At 43.5% G+C, this 26,486-nt stretch overlaps 1 protein-coding gene across 1 annotated transcript in view; it reads right to left on the bottom strand.

The window, feature by feature from the left end:
- Positions 1-26,486, bottom strand: part of LOC115369780 (NACHT, LRR and PYD domains-containing protein 12-like) — a 27,468-nt gene extending 982 nt beyond the window's left edge. The window contains exons 1-6 of the mRNA XM_030066447.1: positions 26,183-26,486; positions 21,590-23,354; positions 21,320-21,493; positions 15,691-15,864; positions 14,692-14,865; positions 8,789-8,835 (exon numbers count right to left, since the gene is read on the bottom strand). Of these exons, the coding sequence (XP_029922307.1) occupies positions 8,789-8,835; positions 14,692-14,865; positions 15,691-15,864; positions 21,320-21,493; positions 21,590-23,354; positions 26,183-26,486 (2,638 nt within the window). The remainder of the gene's footprint in view (positions 1-8,788; positions 8,836-14,691; positions 14,866-15,690; positions 15,865-21,319; positions 21,494-21,589; positions 23,355-26,182) is intronic.

Below are 26,486 nucleotides of genomic sequence, written 5' to 3' on the forward strand. Positions count from 1 at the left end.
AACACTGCTTGTTGCAGAGCTTCATTGTTTGGTTTTTCTGACATAATGACATGAAGTTTGTCTCATTTGATTTTGCACATTTCTCCAAACTAATATTTCTGCTGTCAAAACCATGAACACAGCCGCTGAAGAAAACATTCATCCTGCAGAACAGACATGAAGTGTTACTGCTGCCAGGCCCGGACTGCACATCAGGAGAACCGCCGGCCTGTCACTGGCCTGGTGGCCTGTCTGTCTTTTTTTTTTTTTTTTTTTTTTCAGACAGGTCGCCAGCCAGGCCAATCAGCTGTCAGGCCGGTCTGGTCCGGCTGCCTCGCCAGTCTGACCTTTTTTTGAGTCAGAGAGACGGACAGGCCAATCAGGGGCCAGCAGCCTGTGAAGAGCTCAAGACCTGATTGGTTTGTTTTGATGAACACCCGCCCCAACAGTCCGAGTGCACTGTAAACACAGGCAGCGAGTTGAGGAGGTGGTGTCGCGACTCATGTGTGTGTGTGTGTGGAGGAAAGGAGAGGAGGCGGAAGTTAAGAAATTAATTCCCCAAATCCAGGAAAAAAGAGGAAAGGTGGTGCGGAAAGGGCGAAAGGAAAAAAAGGCACTGGAGGAAGACGCGGTCCCACAGTGCACCCGACTCGCCCCGCATTACACACACCCCCCGGACCCCCACCCGACTCACCCCGCATTACACACACCCCCCGGGGATTTCCCCGGTGGGCCGGTGGGCCATGAGACGAAGAGAAAAACGTCTAGTGGAACGGCCAACAGCGTCTGGAGGCTGTTGTTGTGATAGACATAGGCGGCGCTATTAAGAGGCTAGGGGAAACTTAGCTTCCCCAAAATTGTCACTAAAATAAGGCTATAGCCTATAATATTTATTTTGTTGTTGTTTTTTTGTGAATTGACAGTGATATTGACAGTATGCCTCCCTGGACCTATTTATTGCAATGGAAGGAAAGTTTTTTCCATTCGCCACTAGATGGGGCAATGGCAGCATAACCCCCCCCCCCCCCCCCCCCCCCCCCCCTATAACGGGAGTTGCTAGTTAGCTGGAAGGCTAGGCCCTTAAATAGCAAGCATATGCTTAAAGCTAAATGGCTAACGTTAGTTAGCAAGACAAGCAGACCATGCTGGAATTACCATTAGCACTAGCTAACGTTAGCTGGCTAATTAGTTTGCTATCTTGCTGATGGACATTCCAGCATCATATGGCCCGCTTGTCTTGCTAACTAACGTTAGCCACTTTGCTCGAAGCATAACGTTATACAAGGTCTAATTTAACGTGAGGCGGTTCCTTCAAACTAACGTTAAAACTTTCCATGGGACTCGGAGGCCAGGCGTCTCTTCCAAACTACACGATTCACGTGAACGACCCGACTGACCAAAAACACAGAGATTGGAGCCGAAAGGCGACAAGTTTGCATCCTGAGAAGTGCAACTCTAACTCTGTCTGAGAATAACTGAAGAAAATACATATGAAATACTTTAAGTTAAATTTATTGAACCACTGACAGTCAAACCAAGTTTAAAGTATAAAATATGATAAGCAAGTCGTCCTCGACTGAATCGACTTCGAGCCGCTTCTACATTTGAGCCGTCCTCCATCCTCAGCGTCTCTTTCCCTTCCAGTGTTGCCAACTCCTCAGTAAGGAAAGCAGCTATTGGCTCTCCTAAAAGTCGCTAGAAGTCGCCAAATGACGTCATCGCCTAATTTGCATAATTTGCGATTTGCATGTGATTGTAATGGACTGTAATGGGCGCTGTAGGAGAGGAATAAGGGCGCGATCAACGCGGCTTTGTGCATGTGTGATTCATCTGCTGCCTGCAGGCGGAGTGGTGGGTCTCCTCTCTGCTCCTCTCCTGACTGCAGCTGGAGGCTGTGACCGCCTGGGAGGACTTTGGGGCGGGGGAGGGGCTCGCGGCAGCACCCGCTGCTCGCTGAGAACAGGAACTGCAGAGGAACGACACGAGCTTTCAGTCTCCAAAATACCAGAAAAGTCTCCAATAACACCAGGAAAAGTCACTAGATTTGTCTCTAGTCGCTTTTGACAAAAAAAGTCACCATGGAGAGTTGGAAAGTCGCCAGATTTAGTGAGAAAGTCGCCAAGTTGGCAACACTGTTCCCTTCTTGTTGCAGACTGGAGGGGTGGAGTCACGTGACCACACACGCTGGACACGTAGTACAGCGTCTTAAAGGGACATGAACATGCCTGTCTACACAGCGTCATGGAAACCCAACCTGATCACCTGTCAGTCAAACAGTGTGTCCAGTACGGTGATGTCTTTTTTCCAGTCATGGTGTCTGGAGCTGCTCCTGTTAACTACACAGTTCATTCATTCATCTTCTAAACCGCTTATCCTCACTAGGGTCGTGGGGGGTGCTGGAGCCGATCCCAGCGCTCATAGGGCGAAGGCAGCGAGACACCCTGGACAGGTCGCCAGTCCATCGCAGGGCAGACAGACAAACACTGACATCCACACACACAGTCACACCTAGGGGCAATTTAGCTTCTCTCACCTGACCTGCATGTCTTTGGACGGTGGGAGGAAACTGGAGTGCCCGGAGGAAACCCAAGCAGACACGGGGAGAACATGCAAACTCCACACAGAAAGGACCTTGGGTGGGAATCGAACCCAGGGGCAATTTAGCTTCTCTCACCTGACCTGCATGTCTTTGGACGGTGGGAGGAAACTGGAGTGCCCGGAGGAAACCCAAGCAGACACGGGGAGAACATGCAAACTCCACACAGAAAGGACCTTGGGTGGGAATCGAACCCAGGACCTTCTCACTGTGAGGCGACAGTGCTAACCACTGCACCACCGTGCCGCCCAACTACACAGTTCTTCTTCCATATATATAAATATTCCACTCTGGGTTTCCGTTATCCGGTAATCACCAGACTAATTTGTAATTTGTAAATGTCCGGTGAAAATATTCACAATTTGAATTTTATTAAAACAGTCAATTTCCACGTAATTTTATTCATTATTATTATTTAAAAAAAAAAAAATAGACTGCGTGATCCCTGTCTCCAGTGTACCAGAGAGAGAGAGACAGAGAGAGAGAGAGAGAGAGAGAGAGAGGTTTTTCTCTGCAGAACCGGATCAAAACAGCACAGCGAAGTCGCCTGGAGGAGAACAAGGTCACAAGACTGATGCGCATTGCAAGTTGTGGAGAGACACTTGAGACTTTGGATTTTAATTCAGCTGCTGAATTAAGTTTTTATTGCATCTATTTGATTTCAAGTTGGCAGCACGCCGCGTTATTAAAATGGTATGAGCCTTTTTTTGTGTTTGCAAATTGTAGTTGCAATTGTATGCAATGTTCATGTTAAAAGAGCACTGGCTTGTGCAATATTTATTGATTTATTTTAGACGTTACGCACGTGAGTCAGTTGACGGCACTCATTTCATTTGATACAGCCTCTTTTCAATAAAAAGATTACGCTATAAATTGACATGCCTTGATATTCTTATATAGCCTGCATATAATTTTAAGCTCAATAAATCCAGATAATATTTGACCGGAATTTCAAACATTTGTCCGGTAAATTGAAAACCTGTCGGTCACGTTGTCCGGTGCCAATTTTTTGTTTAGAGGAAACCCTGACTCCACACAAACTGAAAATGTAAAATGCATCAGTTCCTTGCCAGACTCTGGACGTTTAGAACAGCGAATGTAAAAACTTCAACCTTTGTTTTAATCTCTAGTGTGTTGTTGCATCAGTACCCTGATAGCATTGACTTTTGGGCCACATGTGGCATCTAGCTGGTTCCTCTGGCTGAGATGTGATTCGGCAAAACACATGAGGGCCACATCATAACCACATTGGTTTGGCCATACCTTCAAAAATGGAGGGGATTTCTCCTCTGGGACAGTTCAGTAATTGAAGCGCTTGGCCCAGATAATAGATTTTACTTTTGGGCCACACCTGACTTGTAACTGGCAAATGTGATATGGCAGAACACATGTGGGCCACATCCTAACCTTCAGTTTGGCCATACACTCTGACACCTGCCCAGGTGGCAGAGTGGAGTCTTTTGCAGCACATGACCAGGACCTTATTTGCCTAATTTTCCCCCTGGCTCCTCTCACCTTTCAACTGGCTTGGTAAGTGAATTTTAAACCTTTTAAATTTTGTTGAACTAATGATAATAAATGGCGATTTTATTCTCACTAAGTTATGGTTCCACAAAACCTTTGGTCTTTGGAGGAGAAAACTATAAGATGATTAGCCAAACAGAAGTCTGTTCTTCTTTAAGACGTGTGAAGGCGGTGACTAGACACAGGCTTATGGCTGTGTTAGCATCCTCGCTAAGCCTGCTGCTTTTAGGATGAAAATGTTTGATTCAACTTTAATGATCTCTAATGTCTGATTTTGCTAAAAGCGGTCGCTAACTTTAAGCGCTACTAACATTGGCTGCTAACACAGCACCTGTGTCTATATGAAGCCATATGAAGCACGGTATATAAATTATATTAGCAGCTAACGCAGCTCCCGTGTGGTATATAAATTATATTAGCAGCTAATGCAGCTCCCGTGTGGTATATAAATTATATTAGCAGCTAACGCAGCTCCCGTGTGGTTTATAAATTATATTAGCTGCTTAGCTGCAAACGCCACTGTGGTAATACCACACTGGGCGTTAGCAGCTAATATAATTTATATACCGTATATAAATTATATTAGCTGCTAACGTTGGGTGCTAACGCAGCTGAGGCGTGTCAGTGGTGATTAGCTGCTAACGTTAGCGAGTAATGAAGCCAGAGATCTATGCGCGGCGCCTCTGCCCGTCCACCAACATGAATATATGGTCGAGTGGCCATCTTTCACAGTTTCTATGTGCTTCTCTTAGTGCAAACATTTCACTCGCCTTTGCCCTCAAAAGTGTGTGTGTGGACCGGGAGACTGGTTTAGCGAGTAACCTAGCTTAAGTGTGGTCTTTCAAGAACTACAAATCCCACAATCCCCTGGCCGCAACGAACCAATCACAGTACTTTTCTGTAGTGATGCAACCAGTGTCACGTGAGAGGTGACACTCCTTGGCCTGTCTTCTCCCTCTCTATGCATCTGACAAGTGACTGACTGATTCAGCTGAAAGTCATACATACAGTTTATGAAATATAAAAACTTTTTGAAAATTTGCAGTGCATTACATTATATCATAAGCTACAATAACACTACTCTTTCTAATGTTCTGCATTGTGAAGGTGCTGTTAGAAGAAACCCAGTGACTTCCTCAGTCTCAGACATGGCTTCATCTGGCTGGTGACAGAGATGGTGGGAGAAAAGAGAGAAAAAAACTGCTAATGAAAAGAAAAGAGCTGGAGCTGACAGTTCAGCTCAATTTAAACTGTTCATTTATAGTTACATACTGTTCATATTTTTTGTACTGTTCATTTTTGTTTGCACTACATTTTGTGAAATAAAACTTTGAAGCAAAACTTGTGTGTTTCATTTTCATACATATCATGGATGGTTAAAGTGATCCATATACAGGGCGACTTAATCACTGCTCATTTTGCACTAAAATTATTATTGTTATTTGGTGCCAGCAGACCTGTCATTCACTTCAAGTAATGTCACTCTGTCAACGATATGAAGGCCACATAAGGACCATATTTAGTTCACTCCTGGTAGAAGTCTGGTTTTGTTATGGTTCAGTTAAAGCTAATACACCCTAGGGCCAGATGTGGCCCATCATTCACTTCCGAAAGTGAGCCAGGTAAAAGGTTTGGTGTAAATTAGTTTAGCTTCTGGGTAAAATCTGGCTTTTGGTCTGTGAGCCACATGTGGGCCACATAAGAGCCATTAGGCTTTACCAGAACTCAGCCATACAGGCGTGCCGTATGAGGCCCAGCTGTAAGCCATATGATCTTTTGGTGTTGGTCCAGCTGTGGCAGAGGTCTGGCTATGTTATGGTTCAAACACAGCTTTCATATACCTGGGCCAGATATGGGCCGTCATTCACTTCCGTAACTGGGCCACATCTTTGCTGTTCATTTGGGCCACATCCAAGCCAAAGGAAATTTGCCATTGGGGTAAGTGTTGGAGTTGAAAGTTGCAAAACAAACATGTAGGCTATTTATTTGAATATGGCGAGGATTATCCTTTGAGGTAAAAACATTCATTAAAAATGGGGGCTTCACAGTTAAATTTATATTTGCTCGTAAAAATCAATAACTTTAACAGACGGTGACAGAGCTGGAAAAAAAGAGATGCGAGGCAGGTAGGTAATGGAAAGACGGGAATGAGAAAGACGAATGTAAGGATAGATGCATGGATGCATGGATGGATGGATGGATGGATGGATGGATGGATGGACAGATGGATGGATGGAAGCTCCAGCAACATTCCAGCAGCAGAGACTGGCCTCTTTGTCCTGAGTGTGTGTTGCTGCTGCTGCTCTCTTCCTCCATGTCGACTGTGTAAACGTTCATTACGCCTTCGCCCAGCGCATTTTAAAGGCGAGGACAGGGGCTCATTTGATTGGTTAAATGTGAATCGGCTGTGTCAAACCCACTCCACGCCTTCTCTCCTCCCCTCTGCCGGCAGGAGGGATGGTGGAGTCCACTGAGCACGGCGTGCCAAACTTGCAAAATCCACCTGGCCACACCCAGTTGGCGAAGCGCAGCTGCGCTGTGTCCCCGCCTCGCCTGGTCTGCGAAACTAGAGCCCACTGTGTCCACTTTGTGTGGAGATAAAAGGCAGGAGGATCAGGAGGCAGCAGGGAGAGGTAGGCTATTTCTCCAGGGAGGCCACCGGACACAGTGGGTTACCCGGCTGCTCATATATGAATCCCCTCAGACTGTCTATGTTTTTTCGGCAGCATCTTTGAGATTTTTTGTGCATTTGTTCAAAGACAGGGTGACATATTTTAGGCCATTTTCCTCGTGGCGGATGCTGAAGGAGTCGGGCTTTAATTGGCGGTTGCCCTCGTTCGCCCTGCGTCCCATGAAGCTGCACGTCAAACCAGACTTTACAGACAAGCCCCCAAGGTGTGTCTGAACTTGGTGCCTGAAAGTGCCTCATCTTCTGGCAGTCTGCCTCGGTTATGGCTTGGTGGTGGGAAGATTTGTCACGTCCTTCTCGGCGGAGTTTCTTTACCACACCGGTGAAAACATTGTTGCTGGTGGTGAATTCAGCGTCTTTTAACAGACACCAAGCAGCTCCTCCAACCACTCATCCAGGCTCAGGCCACCCAGCAAATCAAAATTCACCACAAAGTCTGACATTTTGTTGACAAAAGTCTTGAAACAAATGTGACCTAACGAGGAAGTGGAGCGCAGAGTAGTTGGTTGCTAGGCAACGCTATGTCCGTTTACAGTGGCGCAGGGATATTTTGTGCTGCGGTCTGCCAGAGGGTTACACTGATTTTACAACAGCATGGAACGCGGCTCAGCCAATCACATTTAAGGATGGGAAGCACCCGTTTTATAATTAATGAATTAATATGGGCTACTACAGTATAATGAGTATTAATCTGTGTAAAGAATGAATGAATTATTCTGCTGCGCCATCTCAGTTTGATGACATCAGCAATATCAGCCTAGCCTATATGAAATATTATTGTAATTTTGAGTGTAATGCTCAGTTAAATAGGGTTCATTGGGTCATGTTAGCAAGATGGAGCCTTTATTATTATAAGCGTCACTCTGCTGCTGCTGGGTAACATTTTTTTTTTGTTTAGCTTCCCCATTCCCGATGCCCTAGCGCCGCCTATGGTGATAGGCTACACCTGTGACCCATCAAATGTGATTTGGTTTGGTTCAGCAGGTAAAAGCAGCTGAGAACAAACAGCAGAAACTGCAGCTGCAGCATCTAAACAGCTGAATGTTTGCTGCTTTGTGTTCAGGAGTCAAACAGAAGTGGGAACAAGTCGCAACAGAATTGAAGGATCTCAGCGTTACGATCCACTGCCATCTCTCCTTCAAGGCTCGGGGAAAAAAAGTCTGTCAGCGAGTCAAACTGAGTTTGTTGAATTTGAGGCACATGAGGAACTCCATGTCAAGTCAAGCTGCTAAGATGTTGCTGCAGTCAGTGATCCTCTCTCACATTAGCTGTGCTTTAACAAGCTGCTCACAGGCTGATTCCACAGCACTGAAGCCACTACAGTTATTGGAGAAACAAACACTGGAGACTCTTGATAAGAGGCCGCATCACTTCCACCAGCGCCCACTTTGAAGGAAATAGAAGTTCCTGAGCTGGAAAACGTGCTCAGGTATGCAGATGTGTGTGTGACTGACAGAGTTGTTCATGGTGTGGCTCCTCCCCTCTCAGCCTTTGTTAGCAGGAGCATACGTGGATTACATTTTGTTCAGGCACTTTTCAGGACGTCGCAGGTCCTTCTCTTTTCAGTCAGGCACTTATTGTAGGCAGCACTGTTGGGGTCCTAATGTGTTTACATTGAAGAGACGGTGGGAGGAGTCATAGCACCGTCAGTCTCGTATTGTCCAATGAGTGTGTTCGTAATTATATTCTAATTGTATTGATATAATTGTATCCTTTATATTTTCTTGTTCAGCTCAAAGATTATCCACTCACAACTTTGTAAAGCTCCATTCATCTGTAATGCCAAAGTTCCCTGTATAAAAGGCAAAACAAGAAATCTGTGTGTCCAGTCTGCTCTCTGCCCGGAGCTGCTGTCCAGGGCAGAGAGGTCCCAGCAGATATTCAGAAACACACTATTCTCAACATGGCCTTTTGGCAAATTCTGGTGCATTGACAGAAATGTTCATTAATGTGCACTGTCCCTGTTACATTAAATTAAATTAAAGTAAATCCACACTTACACTTCCTCAGTCCTGGTTTCAGCCACTGCTCTCCACCATGGTCCACCCTGGAGGAAGAAACAGAGTCTCTGTCTCAGTTCAAAGGCTGTACGCTGCCCAGGTCATATTTGTAGGCTGCTTACGTCACGGCGGTGTGACAAATGCTGTCCCAATTCAATTTTACCGCGCGGGGTCCTGATAATGCAGCCGACCGATCCAGCCTATTTTTGACTCATTTGCAGGACACACCTCCACGATGCTTCACGGCCGACATTACAGCCTACTTCCCAGGTAGTCCAGTCATTTTATGAAAAAACCTAGGACAAATTGCAAGAGAAGCAAACTAAACTGATTTTGTATCCTCAGTTTGTCCTGAGTGAGGGGAAAAAAAGTCCCAAGGAATCCCATTGGTGAAAAAACACTGTTTTTAACACACAGGGGAAAGGGGTTCAAAATTTTACTTTCAGATAAAAAGATTACTATATATATATTAACCTTTTAATTCACTGTTTAAATGTCTCTTCTGGCATTTATTCCTTATATTCCTTATTAGCGCATATCAAATCAGATAATGTGTGATATGCATGTGTAAACAGAATAATTCAAAAAACTTGTAATTGACTTTTTTTCTTGTCTTTGTGTGTGTAATCAACTTGTGAATTTTTATAGTGATATCTGAAAGTTAAATGTTGAACCCCTTTCCCCTGTGTGTTAAAAACAGTGTTTATTGGTATTATATGGTCATATAGAGGGGATTTTCAAAACTTTCCACCCATAGGATTTCTTGGGACTTTTTTCCCCTCACTCAGGACAAACTGAGGATACAGAATCAGTTGAGTTTGCTTCTCTTGGAGTTTGTCCTAGGTTGGTAATTTTGGCCTAAAATGACTGGACTAAGGGTACGTTTGGGTCCAGTTGAATTTCTGGATCAGCCACCATTGCTGGAATTATGAAGCATGTTTCAGACCGTCTTGATGTTTATATCATGACGTTTGGATAAGTTTCCATGCCTATAATTACCACCATAGATTGGGTTTAGCTGTTAACTGTATCTGAACAACGCCTGTAAATGCAAGTTTAGTTAGATGAGTTAGACAGGCATTTTGCATGATGTTTCCATAGCAACCATCAGTGCATCAGGTACGTTACAATGTAGCCATGTGTACAATTACTTTAATTGGGATAGTCTGTAGGTCTGAGGCGTGAGATGAAATATAAGTCGGCCTAAGTAAACAAATAATCAGTCAGGCTATGTCAGCGGGTGCTGTTATAGTAAACGGTGTATAGGCTACTATTTTACCTGATCACGCTGCTCCCTTGTGTGAAAATATATAACCCGGTTGCGACGGGACAAGTGATTGAGCTCCTGCATCTTCACAAAGACAAAATAAAATAAAATACATAAAACTATAGAATCCATGTCGTCCCAATTCACTAAACTTTTAGTTCTGGTAAACCTGATATCAGCACCTACAAAGGACGCCTCCTACGTAGGGACCGCAGGCTGCGACCCAGTAGTCATCTAGCCCCACGGTTCGCAAAGTGGGGTCCACATAGCCAGGGGGTCCGCGAAAAAATTCACGGAAATGTATTTTTTTATTATTATTAATTTTTTAAAAAACTTTTTGGGGGGGAGGGGCGTTAAACTGTGAATGTCTCCCATGACTGATTTGGGGAGCTTCCTCATGTGATCACACATCAGGCAATCTGGTATGACACCTCACAGGCGCTCGCATGGCTTCACAAATAACAGCGACAACAAACACTCAAAGCGCCTCTGTCCATCAGTGTCTAGTCAGGTCTTATGGTACACAAAGGGTTAACGGCCGGTCTCTGCTAGAAGTCCCGCCTCTAACCTAATATCGCTCATCGATTGGCTCTGCCGTTTCTTGCTAACGTGTGATTGGCCGTCCCCGCAGTCACTCCATGTGGTTGTAAAAAAAGCGCCGGAGGACGCGCACAGCGGAGTTTGTTTGGCTGGTTGGGCAGCAGCTACACACACGGACTGTTTACTTCACTGTTTATGTCGTCAGGTGGCAGTTAGAACAACAGTTCAGCTTCTTTGATATGAGAGCTTTTATCAGGCACATTGGCCTGTTGTCTCTAGGGAAGCAGGGATTATCCATTTTTACTAACCATGATTTAAAATGTCAAGCTTATAGAACTGTAGAGCCTCAAGAACAGAGATTTTATTTTTTTTTTCAAATAAGAGCAAGACAATGGACACTAATCTGTTTGTATTTAGGTATTTAATGTCAAACATTTAATTTATTTATGTTTCTGTATGGTGTTGTTGATGTACAGGATGATGCACAGTTGCACTAAAGACAAGAACTCAGTTAAATTGCCTGCTTGTCTTTCTTTAGTTGCCTTTAACTTACAGCATTACAGAATTATTAAATACTTGTAGTCAGTATAGATATTCATATACAATACAGGCCAAAAGTTTGGACACACCTTCTCATTCAATGCGTTTTCTTTATTTTCATGACTATTTACATTGTAGATTCTCACTGAAGGAATCAAAACTATGAATGAACACATGTGGAGTTCTGTACTTAACAAAAAAAGGTGAAATAACTGAAAACATGTTTTATATTGTAGTTTCTTCAAAATAGCCACCCTTTGCTCTGATTACTGCTTTGCACACTCTTGGCATTCTCTCGATGAGCTTCAAGAGGTAGTCACCTGAAATGGTTTTCACTTCACAGGCGTGCCTTATCAGGGTTAATTAGTGGAATTTCTTGCTTTATCAATGGGGTTGGGACCATCAGTTGTGTTGTGCAGAAGTCAGGTTACTACACAGCCGACAGCCCTATTGCACAACTGTTAAAATTCATATTATGGCAAGAACCAATCAGCTAACTAAAGAAAAATGAGTGGCCATCATTACTTTAAGAAATGAAGGTCAGTCAGTCCGGAAAATTGCAAAAACTTTAAATGTGTCCCCAAGTGGAGTCACATAAACCATCAAGCGCTACAACGAAACTGGCACACATGAGGACCGACCCAGGAAAGGAAGACCAAGAGTCACCTCTGCTTCTGAGGACAAGTTCATCCGAGTCACCAACCTCAGAAATCGCAAGTTAACAGCAGCTCAGATCAGAGACCAGATAAATGCCACACAGAGTTCTAGCAGCAGACCCATCTCTAGAACAACTGTTAAGAGGAGACTGCGCCAATCAGGCCTTCATGGTCAAATAGCTGCTAGGAAACCACTGCTAAGGAGAGGCAACAAGCAGAAGAGATTTGTTTGGGCCAAGAAACACAAGGAATGGACATTAGACCAGTGGAAATCTGTGCTTTGGTCTGATGAGTCCAAATTTGAGATCTTTGGTTCCAACCGCCGTGTCTTTGTGAGACGCAGAAAAGGTGAACGGATGGATTCCACATGCCTGGTTCCCACTGTGAAGCATGGAGGAGGAGGTGTGATGGTGTGGGGGTGTTTTGCTGGTGACACTGTTGGAGATTTATTCAAAATTGAAGGCACACTGAACCAGCATGGCTACCACAGCATCCTGCAGCGACATGCCATCCCATCCGTTTTGCGTTTAGTTGGACGATCATTTATTTTTCAACAGGAGCCCAAACACACCTCCAGGCTGTGTAAGGGCTATTTGACCAAGAAGGAGAGTGATGGAGTGCTGCGGCAGATGACCTGGCCTCCACAGTCACCGGACCTGAACCCAATCCAGATGGTTTGGGGTGAGCTGGACCGCAGAGTGAAGGCAAAGGGGCCAACAAGTGCTAAACACCTCTGGGAACTCCTTCAAGACTGTTGGAAAACCATTTCAGGTGACTACCTCTTGAAGCTCATCGAGAGAATGCCAAGAGTGTGCAAAGCAGTAATCAGAGCAAAGGGTGGCTATTTTGAAGAAACTACAATATAAAACATGTTTTCAGTTATTTCACTTTTTTTTGTTAAGTACATAACTCCACATGTGTTCATTCATAGTTTTGATGCCTTCAGTGAGAATCTACAATGTAAATAGTCATGAAAATAAAGAAAACGCATTGAATGAGAAGGTGTGTCCAAACTTTTGGCCTGTACTGTATGCAGTATAAACATTAATGTCAATCCCTTACTAGTTTTTATTTTTTTCTGATTATGATTGTTTGCTTGTTTATTTGATCAGCTCTACATGACATGAAATTGCAGTCATAAATGCAAAAATCAACTTTCAGGGGCGCCGCCTTGGAGCGCTTTTACATCCCCACCCAGCCAAAGCTACACCCTTGGATGAGGCTATGTGCTAATGCTGCTAATCAACTAGCTAAGAGTACAAATGTGGTTATAAGTATTATGCTTATCGGTGTTGGGAGTGTCAGGGGGTGCCCGGAAAAGTTTGACCCCTCCAGGGGGTCCCTGGGCCAAAAAAGTTTGAGAACCCCTGATCTAGCCCTTCGATTGAGACAGACCCAGAGTCAGAGCAGCAGATTCTCTTTGAGGATGGAAACATGGGCAGGAAACAGTGATGGGAATAACAGCTTTATAAATAAACAGCGTTACTAACAGTGTTACTTTTATCAGTAACGAGTAATCAAAAAAAAAAAAAAAATGACTGTTTCCCCCGTTACAACGCCGTTACCGTTACTGACAATAAATTGCACTGTTACTAGGCTGTAACTGAACTCACTGATGCGGCTTCAACCGAGCAGCTCTCTGTCAGCAATCAGAGCTGCTTAAGCCCCAGATCTTTCTTCAAAAACCCCAGATCTTTTTTTATTATAATTATTATTATTATTATTTAATTATCCTATATGAAAAATGTGCGTCTTGTGCAGAAAACGCGGCGTGTCAATTTTCAAACCGATCGGACTTTACACTTTTTTGTAATTTATCAACATGAATGGAATTCCCCACCCAGACAAGAAGGTATCACTACTTTATCAGAGGCCGTTAGATCAGTGGTTCCCAACCTTTTTCTTGAGGGACCCATATTTTCACCATTGCAGACTTTGGCGCACACTATTATTATTATTACCTTTTTATTATTACATTACTATTATTAATTTATTATTACTAACTTTTGCATGCATGGTGAAGCGGGATAAAATAGGCTAATGCAATAATGCAGGTTCCTAACGTTAAACTGCTCTGCATCAAAATTGTAATAGCCTACTTTGTTTTAAATGCACATGACTCAAGGATGTCAGTTTCCTAAGCCAATAAGGCTATGATCAAGCTAACCAAGAGCATGGCCTATACGTTTTTAAAATAAGCACGTCGGGAAGCAGGTCGGGTCCATTATTTTAACCGACTTGCGGTCCGAGTTGCGGTCGGGTTGGTTGAAAACGTCGGGCGAGTGCGGGTCGTTTGTAAGTGTACCCGCACACCACTGGCATGTCTGTGTGTGTCTGTGTGTGTGTGTGTGTGTGTGTGAATGAGAATGACAGGGAGAAAGAGCGCTATGCAGAGATGAATGAACGGAACGATATTTATATTTTAAAATCGTGTTGGGGGAAAAAGCAGAATCAATTTGTGGTGCTTGGTGTTGATTGTGTGGCGCTGCACCACACTGGTCTGTGTATGGGAAACACTGACTTTCTGCAAGTTTACTCTGTTTACCTCTGTGAGTGTGGGAGGGTGTTCACGTGACAACCCTTTCCTCCAGATTTAATTTTTTAATATCAATGTATTTATTTATTTATTCAAACTAATGGCTCTCTCCGATGGCTCTCTGGCAGCTAACTAATTTGACATATTTGAACAATTTTTTAAAAAAGTAACGTAATAGTTACTTTTCCTGGTAATTAATTACTTTGACAATGATGTAACTCAGTTACTAACTCAGTTACTTTTTAGTAGAAGTAAATAACCTTCCCTCTGAAGGATTTAGCAGACCATGTCACTCATATCCACCATTCAACATGAAACAATATTCCTCAGCCCTCTGTAAGACATTGTGTGTGTCTCTCCATACCTGAGAGCCTCCAGTCTCCAGGTTGGATCCTCCAGTCCAGCAGAGAGCAGCTTCACTCCTGAGTCTCCTGGATGATTGTAGCTCAGGTCCAGCTCTCTCAGATGGGAGGGGTTGGAGCTCAGAGCTGAGGCCAGAGAAGCACAGCCTTCCTGTGTGAGCAGACAGCCTGACAGCCTGCACACCATCACAAACACAATCAGTCCACCACATCATCTGCTTTGTGTTTTCACAAAAACCTACACAGCTTAGGAATCTGTTCAGTGACATGAAGCTGTGTGCATGGCTGGAGCTTAAAAGAGACATTTTCAAACCCTCATTATTCATACAGTTATACAGCTGTGATTGTTATTTTTGGACAGAACATTATTACCGAGCTCCAGACCTCAGTGTCCTCACAGCTGGCTACAGGGGAGACTGCATGTAAATCAGGACTGAACTGGTCATGTATGGTGTGGGAGTACTTCACCAAGGATGTTACTGGTGAAGCAGTCTGTAATATTTGTGCAGCTTCTGTAAGCCAGGGATCAAGCAAGCAAATAGCAAAACCACAACCAACCTATGGCAGCACCTTAAAGCTAAACATGATGACATGATGATACTGCCTTTTTGCACATCATATTTTTGATTTGTTTTATGTTCAAATTGTTCATGTGCTGCTTGTTCCACACAATTTTTGATAATAAAAGTATTTGAAAATAGTAAAATGTTCTCCCTTGAATTAATATCTTTTTAACAAGTGTTTGGAACTATATTTAAGCCATCCAAAGCAGGTATTTCGTCTTTTTTTTTAATTGAAAAATGTAAAAATTTAATAGGCCGATCTATGGGTTATCAGATTTTTTTTTATTCCCTAATACCAGAATCGGCATCAACCCCAAAAAATCCATACCGGTCGGGCCCTACTCCAGACCTCAGTGTCCTCACAGCTGGCTACAGGGGAGACTGCATGTAAATCAGGACTGAACTGGTCATGTGTTGAGCAGGTTGAGGAATCCTGACCTGAGAGCCTCCAGTCTGCAGTGTGGACTCTCCAGTCCAGCAGAGAGACGCTTCACTCCTGAATCCTGCAGATCGTTGGTACTCAGGTCCAGCTCTCTCAGATGGGAGGGGTTGGAGCTCAGAGCTGAGGCCAGAGAAGCACAGCCTTCCTGTGTGAGCAGACAGCCTGACAGCCTGCACACCATCACAAACACAATCAGTCCACCACATCATCTGCTTTGTGTTTTCACAAAAACCTACACAGCTTAGGAATCTGTTCAGTGACATGAAGCTGGATGCATGGCTGCAGTAGTACATGTAAGATGTAGAATTGCTCTCTGGGAGGTTGACATTGTCTCCAGATGAAGAGCAGCTTGCTGCATGTTTCATTCAGCAGGTTGACAACTGAGGGTGACTTGTTATATTTCAAAAATGGTTCAGTCAAATTCTCCAGTATCTCCAGTTTCACAGTGACAAGACAGAGAGACAGAACAATCTGTTGGAGCTACATGCACACCTATGAGGTTAACGTTTTCATGAAGAAGCAAATATAAGAACATTGGGCTTCATTCACAAACAGTGCGTACGCACAAATCTGTGCTTAAACTGTGCGTACGATCGTTTGACGCACAAATCTGGGACTCATCAATGTTTTCTTACCCGAATTTGTTCTTACTCTGCGAACAAATTTAGAGCTGCCTCAGTCCATGTGTACGCACAAATGAGGAAGGCCAAACTGACTTAGAAAATGCAAATACACACCTTTTAAGTACATGCAGAGTATATAAAACCACATTCATTAAAAAGAGATTTAATTAACTTTTTTAAAAAATAATTAATATACTAATATATTGGCCAGATGTACTAAATAACCATGAAATTGACACACTTTCACCCTCATCATTGTGACAATTATTAAGTTGTTAAATTGTTGCAAATGGATTTGCCTTTTTCATTTGAATCAAATGTTTTTCAGATTGACTTGTGCCTGTTCATTAGGAACACACATAATTGCAAATATAACAGTACAGTTACTTTGGGTTCTCCTTGGATGTCATCACTTTCACCTTTATTTTGTGGACATGCTCCATGAATGGATGTTTGTCCAATTATTGCTGCTCGTCTCTCATCCTGTGGCGTCAGTGGCGGTTCTGCCTATGTTGCCGCCCGAGGCGAAATTACTGCCTTGCGCCCTTCCCGGTTACTACTCCTACCGTCTATGTCAAAAACTACTGTGTGGGGTTAGATCAGGTGGACCTTGTCCTCCACCAGTCTCCTTCTTTTTCCTCTGGTCCGTAATGCGTTTTTTGACATCAACTTTTATGTCGGACCACTTTTTTTTCACCTGGGCCACAGTGCACTTCTCCAGGGATACTACGTTAACAGCCTTAGTTATTGCTATCCAAGCATCATTTTTCTTTTTTTTTTTTTTTTTTTACCATGGTCACCCCCGAGGAAATACTCTGGAAAAGTATTCCTTTTCTGGCTTCCACCTCGCACACAATTGTTTCGATTTCTGTGGTCTTTTGTTTTTGTTTTTTTGTTTTTTGCCTCTGGGCACCATCGCTTCTAACAAACTGTGAAATTTCTACTTCTCTCCTCACGTAACCACTTCCTTCATTCATGAATCAACTCTAGGCTAGCGGTTTCCATATATGGAGAAATGGGGGCGTGGTAGTATGCTAATCACAAATTGCGAGCACGCGCCTGTCAGTTTAGAATGATTCTGATTCACAAACATACACAAGGTGGTGAGAACAAAATTGGTTGGTACTCACGCGTCATGAATCCCATGACCTCATAGTCTGTGTCAATGTCTAATCTCTAAACCCAAAGGAGAGCAGAGAGAGGGAGAGTGGACAGGCTGCAATAATAAAATGCATTTTGGTTTGATTCCTCTAAAGCCTATACCTCTACATATTTCTGCATCATGATGTGGTTGAATATTATTGCTGGCCTACATGATTCAAGTAATATTTTAATACAGTAGCTGTTTTACACTCTCATAATAAGTTAGTTTTGGTTTTTAGTTGGAAACTGGAAAATCTATAATGTCATGTCCATATTGCAATGAATTGTGGGTAAGTCAGAGAAGTCTGCAACCCAAGCAGACTCTCTGCAGGTCTGCAGAAAGTCCACTTGAGGTCCTTCTGGACTCTGGACTTGTGGGTTTGGAAAGCCCTCAGCACTCGCAGACTTCCCAGGAACACGGCCTCAAAGTCTGTGAGTCTGCAAGTGAAGTCTGGGGGATACCAGTGTTAAATTCAATGTAGTTTTAGTCTTAGTCTTGTGTTAAATGACTAGTTTTAGTCATATTTAGTCAACTTGTATTCTTTTTTGTTTAGTCACATTTTAGTCGACGAAAAGTTTTGGCATTTTAGTCTAGTTTTAGTCGAAGAAAATCCAAATATTTTAGTCTAGTTTAGTCGAAGAAAATCCAAATATTTTAGTCTAGTTTTAGTCAATAGTCTTTTTTTAGTCTTTGACCTGCATCATGTTAAATTATTATTATTATTTTTTAAAAAAAATTATAGCAAAATTTAAAATATTCAGCAGTCTAGTACATGTAAGATGTAGAATTGTTCTCTGGGAGGTTGACATTGTCTCTAGATGAAGAGCAGCTTGCTGCATGTTTCATTCAGCAGGTTGACAACTGAGGGTGACTTGTTATATTTCAAAAATGGGTCAAATTCTCCAGTATCTCCAGTTTCACAGTGACAAGACAGAGAGACAGAACAATCTGTTGGAGCTACATGCACACCTATGAGGTTAACGTTTTCATGAAGAAGCAAATATAACAACAATGTTGTCATGACCTCATAGTCTGTGTCAGGACTGGGAGCACTTGAGCACAGAGCGTATACAGTGGAGGACTGGGAGGACTGGGAGGACTGGGTGAGAGGAGCCGGGCCAGCACGCTCACTCACCTCCAAACTACAGCAACAGACACTTAAAGAGACATTTTCAAACCCTCATTATTCATACAGTTATACAGCTCTGATTGTTATTTTTAGACAGAACATTATTACTGAGCTCCAGACCTCAGTGTCCTCACAGCTGGCTACAGGGGAGACTGTGAGGCCTGTCGCGATATATGCCATAAGTCATTTAATTGCAATTGGTAAATTTAAATGAAGTCAGTAACTTTTCTGACCGCGATTAATTGCCACATTCATGCGTGTTTGTTTTCTCGTCTTGTAGTAGTGCGGCAGGGTCAAATAGACAGGCCAGGTCACATACTTGTTTGGGCACCAGGAAAAGTGTAAGAGCCAGGCCATCGTGACCTGTACTGGCACCAAACAAGGCAAGTACAGGAAAGGTGTGATCGCCAAGCCATTGTGATCAGTACTGACACCAAAACAAGGCAAGTATAGGCTAAGAACATGAGTAGGAAACATCTGGAGAGTTCTGGGAAATAGGCAAGCACACCACACACACACACACACACACACACACACATGATGTGGAGTAATCAGAGGAAGCTGGTTGAAGTCCAAGTTAAGCGAGGTCAGGAAATGTTTCCCCATTAACGGGAAGTTAGATCTGCCAAAACGTCATGAGATACTGTCCAAAACAACGCATAACCAATACAAACCCAGGGTATAAAAAGTGACGGCATGATCTGTAATGTGGGCTTTTGGATGAATTGTCTCTGATCTACGTTGTTAGTAGGGCCGCTGTGAATAAAGAGAATTCTCCATCTGACACTTGTGTCTTGACCATTTGATTCCTTTGTTGAACCACCACTTTCTGCCACGACAGTCTCTCTCCACCAAAGAGACCAGACGACAAGAGCGTTCACTGTCGAGCATCATCTTCAGCGAGGTGAGCTGGTTCATTAAGGCGTGTTCACACCGGACGCGATGAATGCAATTTAATCTCGCGAAACGCCCGAAACGCGTCGCGTGACCATGGAATCATTTATTTCCTCAATCGTGTCTATCGTGCAATGGACGCGTTGATGCGAACCCGCCCTCCTCTCTCCCTCTTTCCTCTCCCTGATGTAGCTGTCCCGCAGACTTTTCCATCTGTGGCGACACACATCCACTGACAAGACGCACACACGTAGCGAGACAGATATGCCGGGTTAACGTTACCGCTAGCAGGGTTAATAGTAAATTACATCCAATAGCTGCATTAGCAACGGACACATATTCGCAAAATTTACCGGCACACGGCAGCCCGGCAGCTGGCACACGGCAGCCCGGCAACCCGCACACGGCAGCCTGGCAGCCCGGTAGCCCGCACACGGCAACAATAATATTGTCCTCCATTTTTCGATTTCCTTTGGCAGTTCGTGACATAGGTGACGTAGGGAGAATATCAACACTGATTGGCTATCGCGTCAAAGCATCACGCGATGTCGCGTCAAAAGTTGAAATTTTTCAACTTGCGCGATGAGGCGTTGGACGCGATGAAGCGTCATCGCGTCGCGTGTATCGCGCCAAACGCGCCGCCTGGCCCGAAATCACGTGTGATCGTGTCTTTGCATTGACTTTTAATGTAAACTTGACGCGCGAATTTGCGTTATCGTGTCCGGTGTGAACAATGAACGGAGGGAACGCTCTTGTCATCGAGTGTCTTTGTCTCTGTGCAGGGCGGGGCCATGGGCTACACACACACACACACACACACAGACAGACACAGACACACACACACACACACACACACACACACGAGACGAGGCGGAGAAAAGAGTGGACGAGAACGTCATGGAACTTCTTCCCAATCCAAACGCAGCCAAACCCCCTGTGTGGGAATGTTCTGGATTCAGAGCAGATGAGAGAGGGGAGCCCAGTCACCTGGACGAGCAGGTGAGCCGCGTTTGTTTTCAAACTCTCCAAACTAAAAGAGGGAATATGAGCAACTTCAGTGCACAGCTAAAGCACAACCAGCCCGCCCAGTGTTCCCAGTTAAGAAAAAAACAACAACAAGCCAAGACGCAAAGGGAAGTGTTGGAAGTGTTAAGGAATGATAGTGTCTATGCCTCTCTGCTAATGTTTAATATTTATCTAAATATTGTTTACAAAGAATTTGTTTTGGTTGTGTGTAGTTTTTGAGTGTTTTTTTTTTAATAAAGGAAAAGTCTGTTTTTTTATATTTTTGGTTGTTTTTATTCAAGTGCAATTTTTGATAACAGACTGAGTCCATTTAATTGCTTTTGGTTGTGTGTGTGTGTGTGTGTGTGTGTGTGTGTTTTGTTTTTTTGTTGTTGTTGTTGTTGTTGTTTTTTTAATACAGTGCACTTTTTGTTTCCAGGGACTGTTGGTCATTTTTTTGTATTCTTCAGGTCTTTATTTATTTAGGTATTTTTAAGTGTTCTTTATTTCTGATATTTAAATTTTCTTATTTACATTTTTAAATATTCTTATTGAATAAATGTTTATTTCTCTTTTAAACGGTGTATTGCATCATTATGCCTTGATTATCATAGATATATATTATCATAATACAAATTTAAAGAATGGTCTGAAAATGTCAAAATTACAATAATAAAAATGGTCTTAAAAGAACAATATTACACATTATTATCACTTATCGCAATAATTTCTGCCGCAACAGTGAAATCTGTTATTTGTGACAGGCCTAGTGACTGTATGTAAATCAGGACTGAACTGGTCATGTGTTGAGCAGGTTGAGGAATCCTGACCTGAGAGCCTCCAGTCTGCAGTTTGGACTCTCCAGTCCAGCAGAGAGACGCTTCACTCCTGAATCCTGCAGATCATTGTTACTCAGGTCCAGCTCTCTCAGACTAGAGGACTGGGAGCTGAGAACTGAGGCCAGAGCTGCACAGCTTCTCTCTGACAGATTACAGCCACTCAGCCTGAGGAGAAATAAAAACAATAAATTTAAATGTGTTTCTCTTGTGTAGAAAACCTCATGTTATGTGTTTAATATATCCAGTTATCTCTGAACCTACACAGATTTCTTGGAGGCTTTGACCACTGGCAGCAGCCTCAGAAGAGCCTCCTCTGAAGCAGAGTATTTCTTCAGGTCAAACACCTCCAGATCTTCTTCTGATGACAGTAGGATGAAGACCAGAGCTGACCACTGAGCAGGGGACAGTTTTACTCTGGAGAGACGTCCTAATCTCAGGTACTGTTGGATCTCCTCCACTAGAGAATGGTCATTCAGCTCATTCAGACAGTGAAACAGGTTGATGCTTCTCTCTGGAGACTCATTCTCCTTGATCTTCTCCTTGATGAACTTGACTGTTTCCTGATTGGTCTGTGAGCTACTTCCTGTCTGTGTCATCAGGCCTCGTAGGAGAGTCTGATTGGTCTGCAGTGAAAGACCCAGGAGGAAGCGCAGGAACAAGTCCAGGTGTCCATTTGGACTCTGTAAGGCCTTGTCCACAGCACTCTGGAGGAGTTTTAGTTGGGAGGCTGATTGTTCTTCTGACAGCAGATTGACTCCAGAGTTGATGAATGTCACAAAGACATGAACAGCAGCCAGAAACTCCTGAAGGCTCAGATGGATGAAGCAGAAAACCTTGTCCTGGTACAGCCCACACTCCTCTTTAAAGATCTCTGTGAGCACTCCTGAGTACACTGAGGCTGCTCTGATATCAATGCCACACTCTGCCAGGTCTTCTTCATAGAAGATCAGGTTGCCTTTCTCCAGCTGCTCAAAAGCCAGTTTTCCCAGAGACAGGATCATCTCCCTGTTCTTTGGAGTCCAGACTGAATCTCTCTCATGTTTCTCATGATATTTGACATTCTGCACTTTAAACTGAACCACCAGGAAGTGGATGTACATCTCAGTCAGGGTCTTGGGCAGGTCTCTTCTCTGTCTGGATTTCAACACGTCCTCCAGAACTGTAGCAGTGATCCAGCAGAAGACTGGGATGTGGCACATGATGTGGAGGCTTCGTGACGCCTTGATGTGGGAGATGATTCTTCTGGCCTGCTTCTCATCTCTGAATCTCTTCCTGAAGTATTCCTCCTTCTGTGGGCCAGTGAAGCCTCTCACCTCTGTCACCATGCCAACGCACTCAGAAGGGATCTGATTGGCCGCTGCAGGTCGTGTGGTTATCCAGAGGCGAGCAGAGGGAAGCAGCTTCCCCTTGATGAGGTTTGTCAGCAGAACGTCCACTGAGGTGGACTCTGTAACATCAGTCAGGATCTGGTTGTTGTTGAAGTCCAGAGGAAGTCGACACTCATCCAGACCGTCAAAGATCAACACAACCTGGAACTGCTCAAACCTGCTGATTCCTGCTTCTTTGGTCTCAGTGAAGAAGTGATGAAGAAGTTCCACCAAGCTGAACTTTTTCCCTCTCAGCAGATTCAGCTCTCTGAAAGTGAATGGAAATGTGAAGTGGACATGCTGGTTGGCTTTGTGTTCAGCCCAGTCCAGAGTGAACTTCTGTGTTAAGACTGTTTTCCCAATGCCAGCCACTCCCTTTGTCATTACTGTTCTTGGCTGATCTCTTCCAGGTAAAGGTTTAAAGATGTCTTCACATCTGATTGGTGTTTCTGGTGTGTCTGGTTTCCTGGATGCTGCTTCAATCTGTCTGACCTCATGTTCAGTATTGATCTCTCCACTCTCTCCATCAGTGATGTACAGCTCTGTGTAGATCTGATTCAAAGGTATCGACTTTCCTGCTTTCTTGATTCCTTCAAACAAATCCTTAAACTTCTCCTTCAGGTTGAATTTGAGATTTCTCTGGCAGTCAGCAAGAATGACTGAATAAAGAAATAACATCAGATGATATCAATTAGACGATGCTACAGAAAATCTTAATTGCATTGCCTACTTTTGTGTGACTTCCTTTCAATTTTTGCTGTTCTTGATTATATATAAATTACTCTTGAAATCATGTTTTTGACAACACATGCATTGGTAATGTGAAATAACCTTAATACCCTTATGGACCTTCCTTAATAAAGCATTGCTATAGTTCATGTGCAGCACTGGAGGTCACTATGGTCCAGACCAGCTGTTCAGTGATCCTTTGTGTGGTCATTATGGTCCAGACCATTTCAGGACCATGGACGGACCATGCAAGGGACCACTGAACAACTGGTCTGGACCATAGTGACCACATAACAGACACTAAACAGCGAGGACAATACAGTCCAAATGGTTCATATTTATAAGCAGTAAAGTAAAATATCAATTCTCATGTTATATATAGATTGGTAGATAGATGGCCATCTGGTATAAGCACACAAAATGCAGCATACAGTGCAACAATAAGAATATAGGCATTATTAATACCAAAGTTCATTAATAGACAGGATTATGACATTCTGACATTTTTCTCCAGTGCCCCTTATGGTGGTGACCAGTGGTCCCATGGTCAGTGGACCTCTCATCCCTGTGCAATCCGTTTTTTGTTTTTTGTTTTTTCAGGCTATTAGACATTTGCCTTGCCAGAATTTCAGGCCTAACAGTGTTTCTATGTGTAATCTTATTTCAATCAACATATAACCCCACCTATTTATCTTCAATTCAATTCAATTCAATTTTATTTATTTGTATAGCCCAGAATCACAAATACAAATTTGTCCCAAAGGGCTTTACAGAAAAATACAACATCCTCTGTCCTTAGACCCTCACATCGGATGAGGAACAACTCCCTAAAAAACCCCTTTAACAGGGAGAAAAATAGGAAGAAACCTCAGGGGAGCAACAGAGGAGGGATCCCTCCCCAGGACGGACAGACATGCAATCGATGGTGTAAACACAGATAACAAACAATAAACTGTATGAGGATAGATAGGTGGCAGATGAGGGATGATGACGCCAAGGGAAGCTGGATGCACCAGAGCAGCCAGGGACCCGGGCCACACAGCCACCGACACCATGACGACCTGGATCTGAAGTAGACAGAGCACGCACTCGGACAAAACACACATCAACCATTCACACACACTCACACAGAGACAAAGGTGGCACATTCTGATTCCAATCTGCAGAAGACTAATTGATAATTAGCTCTGTGAGAGCAATAATCTCATAATCTCATCGGCAGGTGAGTGCTTGGGTTACTTCATTGAGACAGAGAACCAGCCCACCGTACCACTACTGTCAGCCATAAGTTAGGCCAAAGAGATGAGTTTTTAATCTAGATTTGAAAGAATCAACAGATTCAGATTGCCTGATGTCAGCAGGGAGGTTATTCTATAGCAGCGGGGCACGATAGGATCTTCAGTCTTTTTATCTCCTCCTAGCAGCACATCCAGTTTTAAGTCTAATAAAATAGAAACACCTTCAGCCTTTAAAAAAATATATATATTATTATATTTCTGCTTTACTTGACAGTTACAGTAGAAAGAGACAGGACGACTTGCCTTGGTACATGGTACACACTCTACTCTGGTGAGCCACCAGAGCACCCCACCTTTATACTTCTCAAATGGGAAAGGTATTGGGTTAGTTCCTGTGAATATTAGAAGTGTATCTTACAAAATTAGTGCCAATATAATTGTACTACAGAGTTTAAACATTTTCAGATGTGACACGACAGCTACAGCTGAGGGTGTTGCAGCCTTTTTAGAGAATTATTTTACTGTGTGTGTGTGTGCTACATATATTATTTTAATGAATCAGCCTCAAAAATACAATGCTGTATTTGACCATGAAATTACCATCATCCAGTTGCCTGTGTTAGAGATACCAGGCAACAAAATCTAAACTTTGCAAAAATCTTTAATGAAATTTTAGGGATTTTTCAGACCAGCCATTTTGCAGAGACATGTATCATATTGATAAACATCAGCTATCCTGATCCTGATATACTCGACTTAACAGGTTACCTCCTTTCACAAAGATAAGGGTTAAGAATAGCAGTAATTTATGATACTGCGAATAAATAATTACTGCCCAATCTTGAAACTGGCTTGTTTGGGTCAAGATTTGGAACAGCTTATGTGTACTCAGCTGTGTTTCTTTTAATCTGTGAATGATTTTTTCAGCTGTTATCAATCTGATTTACAGCCTGTAAAGAAGTGAAGGAGTTGGATTTAGGTTCATTTGCCTGGAACTGGTGTCACAACTACCTTTCTGAACAGCCTTTACTCACGGAAGTTACATGGCACTGACTGAGCTGTGTGTACAGGCCACGCCCACATACGGAAGAAAACACACACACACACACACACACACACACACACACACACACACACACATACATGGCACTCACCTGGCTCAGGTACAGCAGCAGCGACAGGAAGACAGAAGATCAGAAATCAGACAGACGACAGCGCAGTATGAAACAGCACCGCCATTTTGACAACAACATTCAAATGTGGCACTACGGACGGTGGCGGAAGTGAGCAAGCGGGTCGGAGGTCAGGGATGACCTCATGTCAGTACATACTAAAAGTAAAAAGTAAAAGTATGCGATTTGGAACGCAGGGAGGGTTTCTCAGGGAGACTGGCCAGGTGCTCCCGATCACCCAGTTGACAAAACCCCGCCTACAGGGTTACCTGCAAAGACAGACAGATACACACAAGACAACACAGGGGAAAACACAAAGCAGGCCCTACAGAGACAGGCGGCCGTCACACCTCTTTTTGGAACCTTCCCCAGACTTACCTTCAGGATTTGGGCAGTGTGCCAACTGCTCAACGAGGTCATTCTTGTTTATCTGCTTCAAAACCTCCTTGGTGACTTCCAGAGTGTACAGGCTGTAGGTCTTGACCATCTCGTCCAGCGTGTCCTGCCTGTCTGCCGTCTCCAGTCGGCTCTTTGGGATGGCTGGGAGCTCATTCAGGATGCCGGGTTGCTGCAGGTGCCACTTGAATGATTTTAGCTCTTTCTCTCCCAGATCCTCCAGAACTCGGAAGAGCAGCACTACTGGAGTCGCCAT

Source organism: Myripristis murdjan, chromosome 13 (assembly GCF_902150065.1).
Source record: "Myripristis murdjan chromosome 13, fMyrMur1.1, whole genome shotgun sequence".
NCBI classification, from domain to species: domain Eukaryota; kingdom Metazoa; phylum Chordata; class Actinopteri; order Holocentriformes; family Holocentridae; genus Myripristis; species Myripristis murdjan.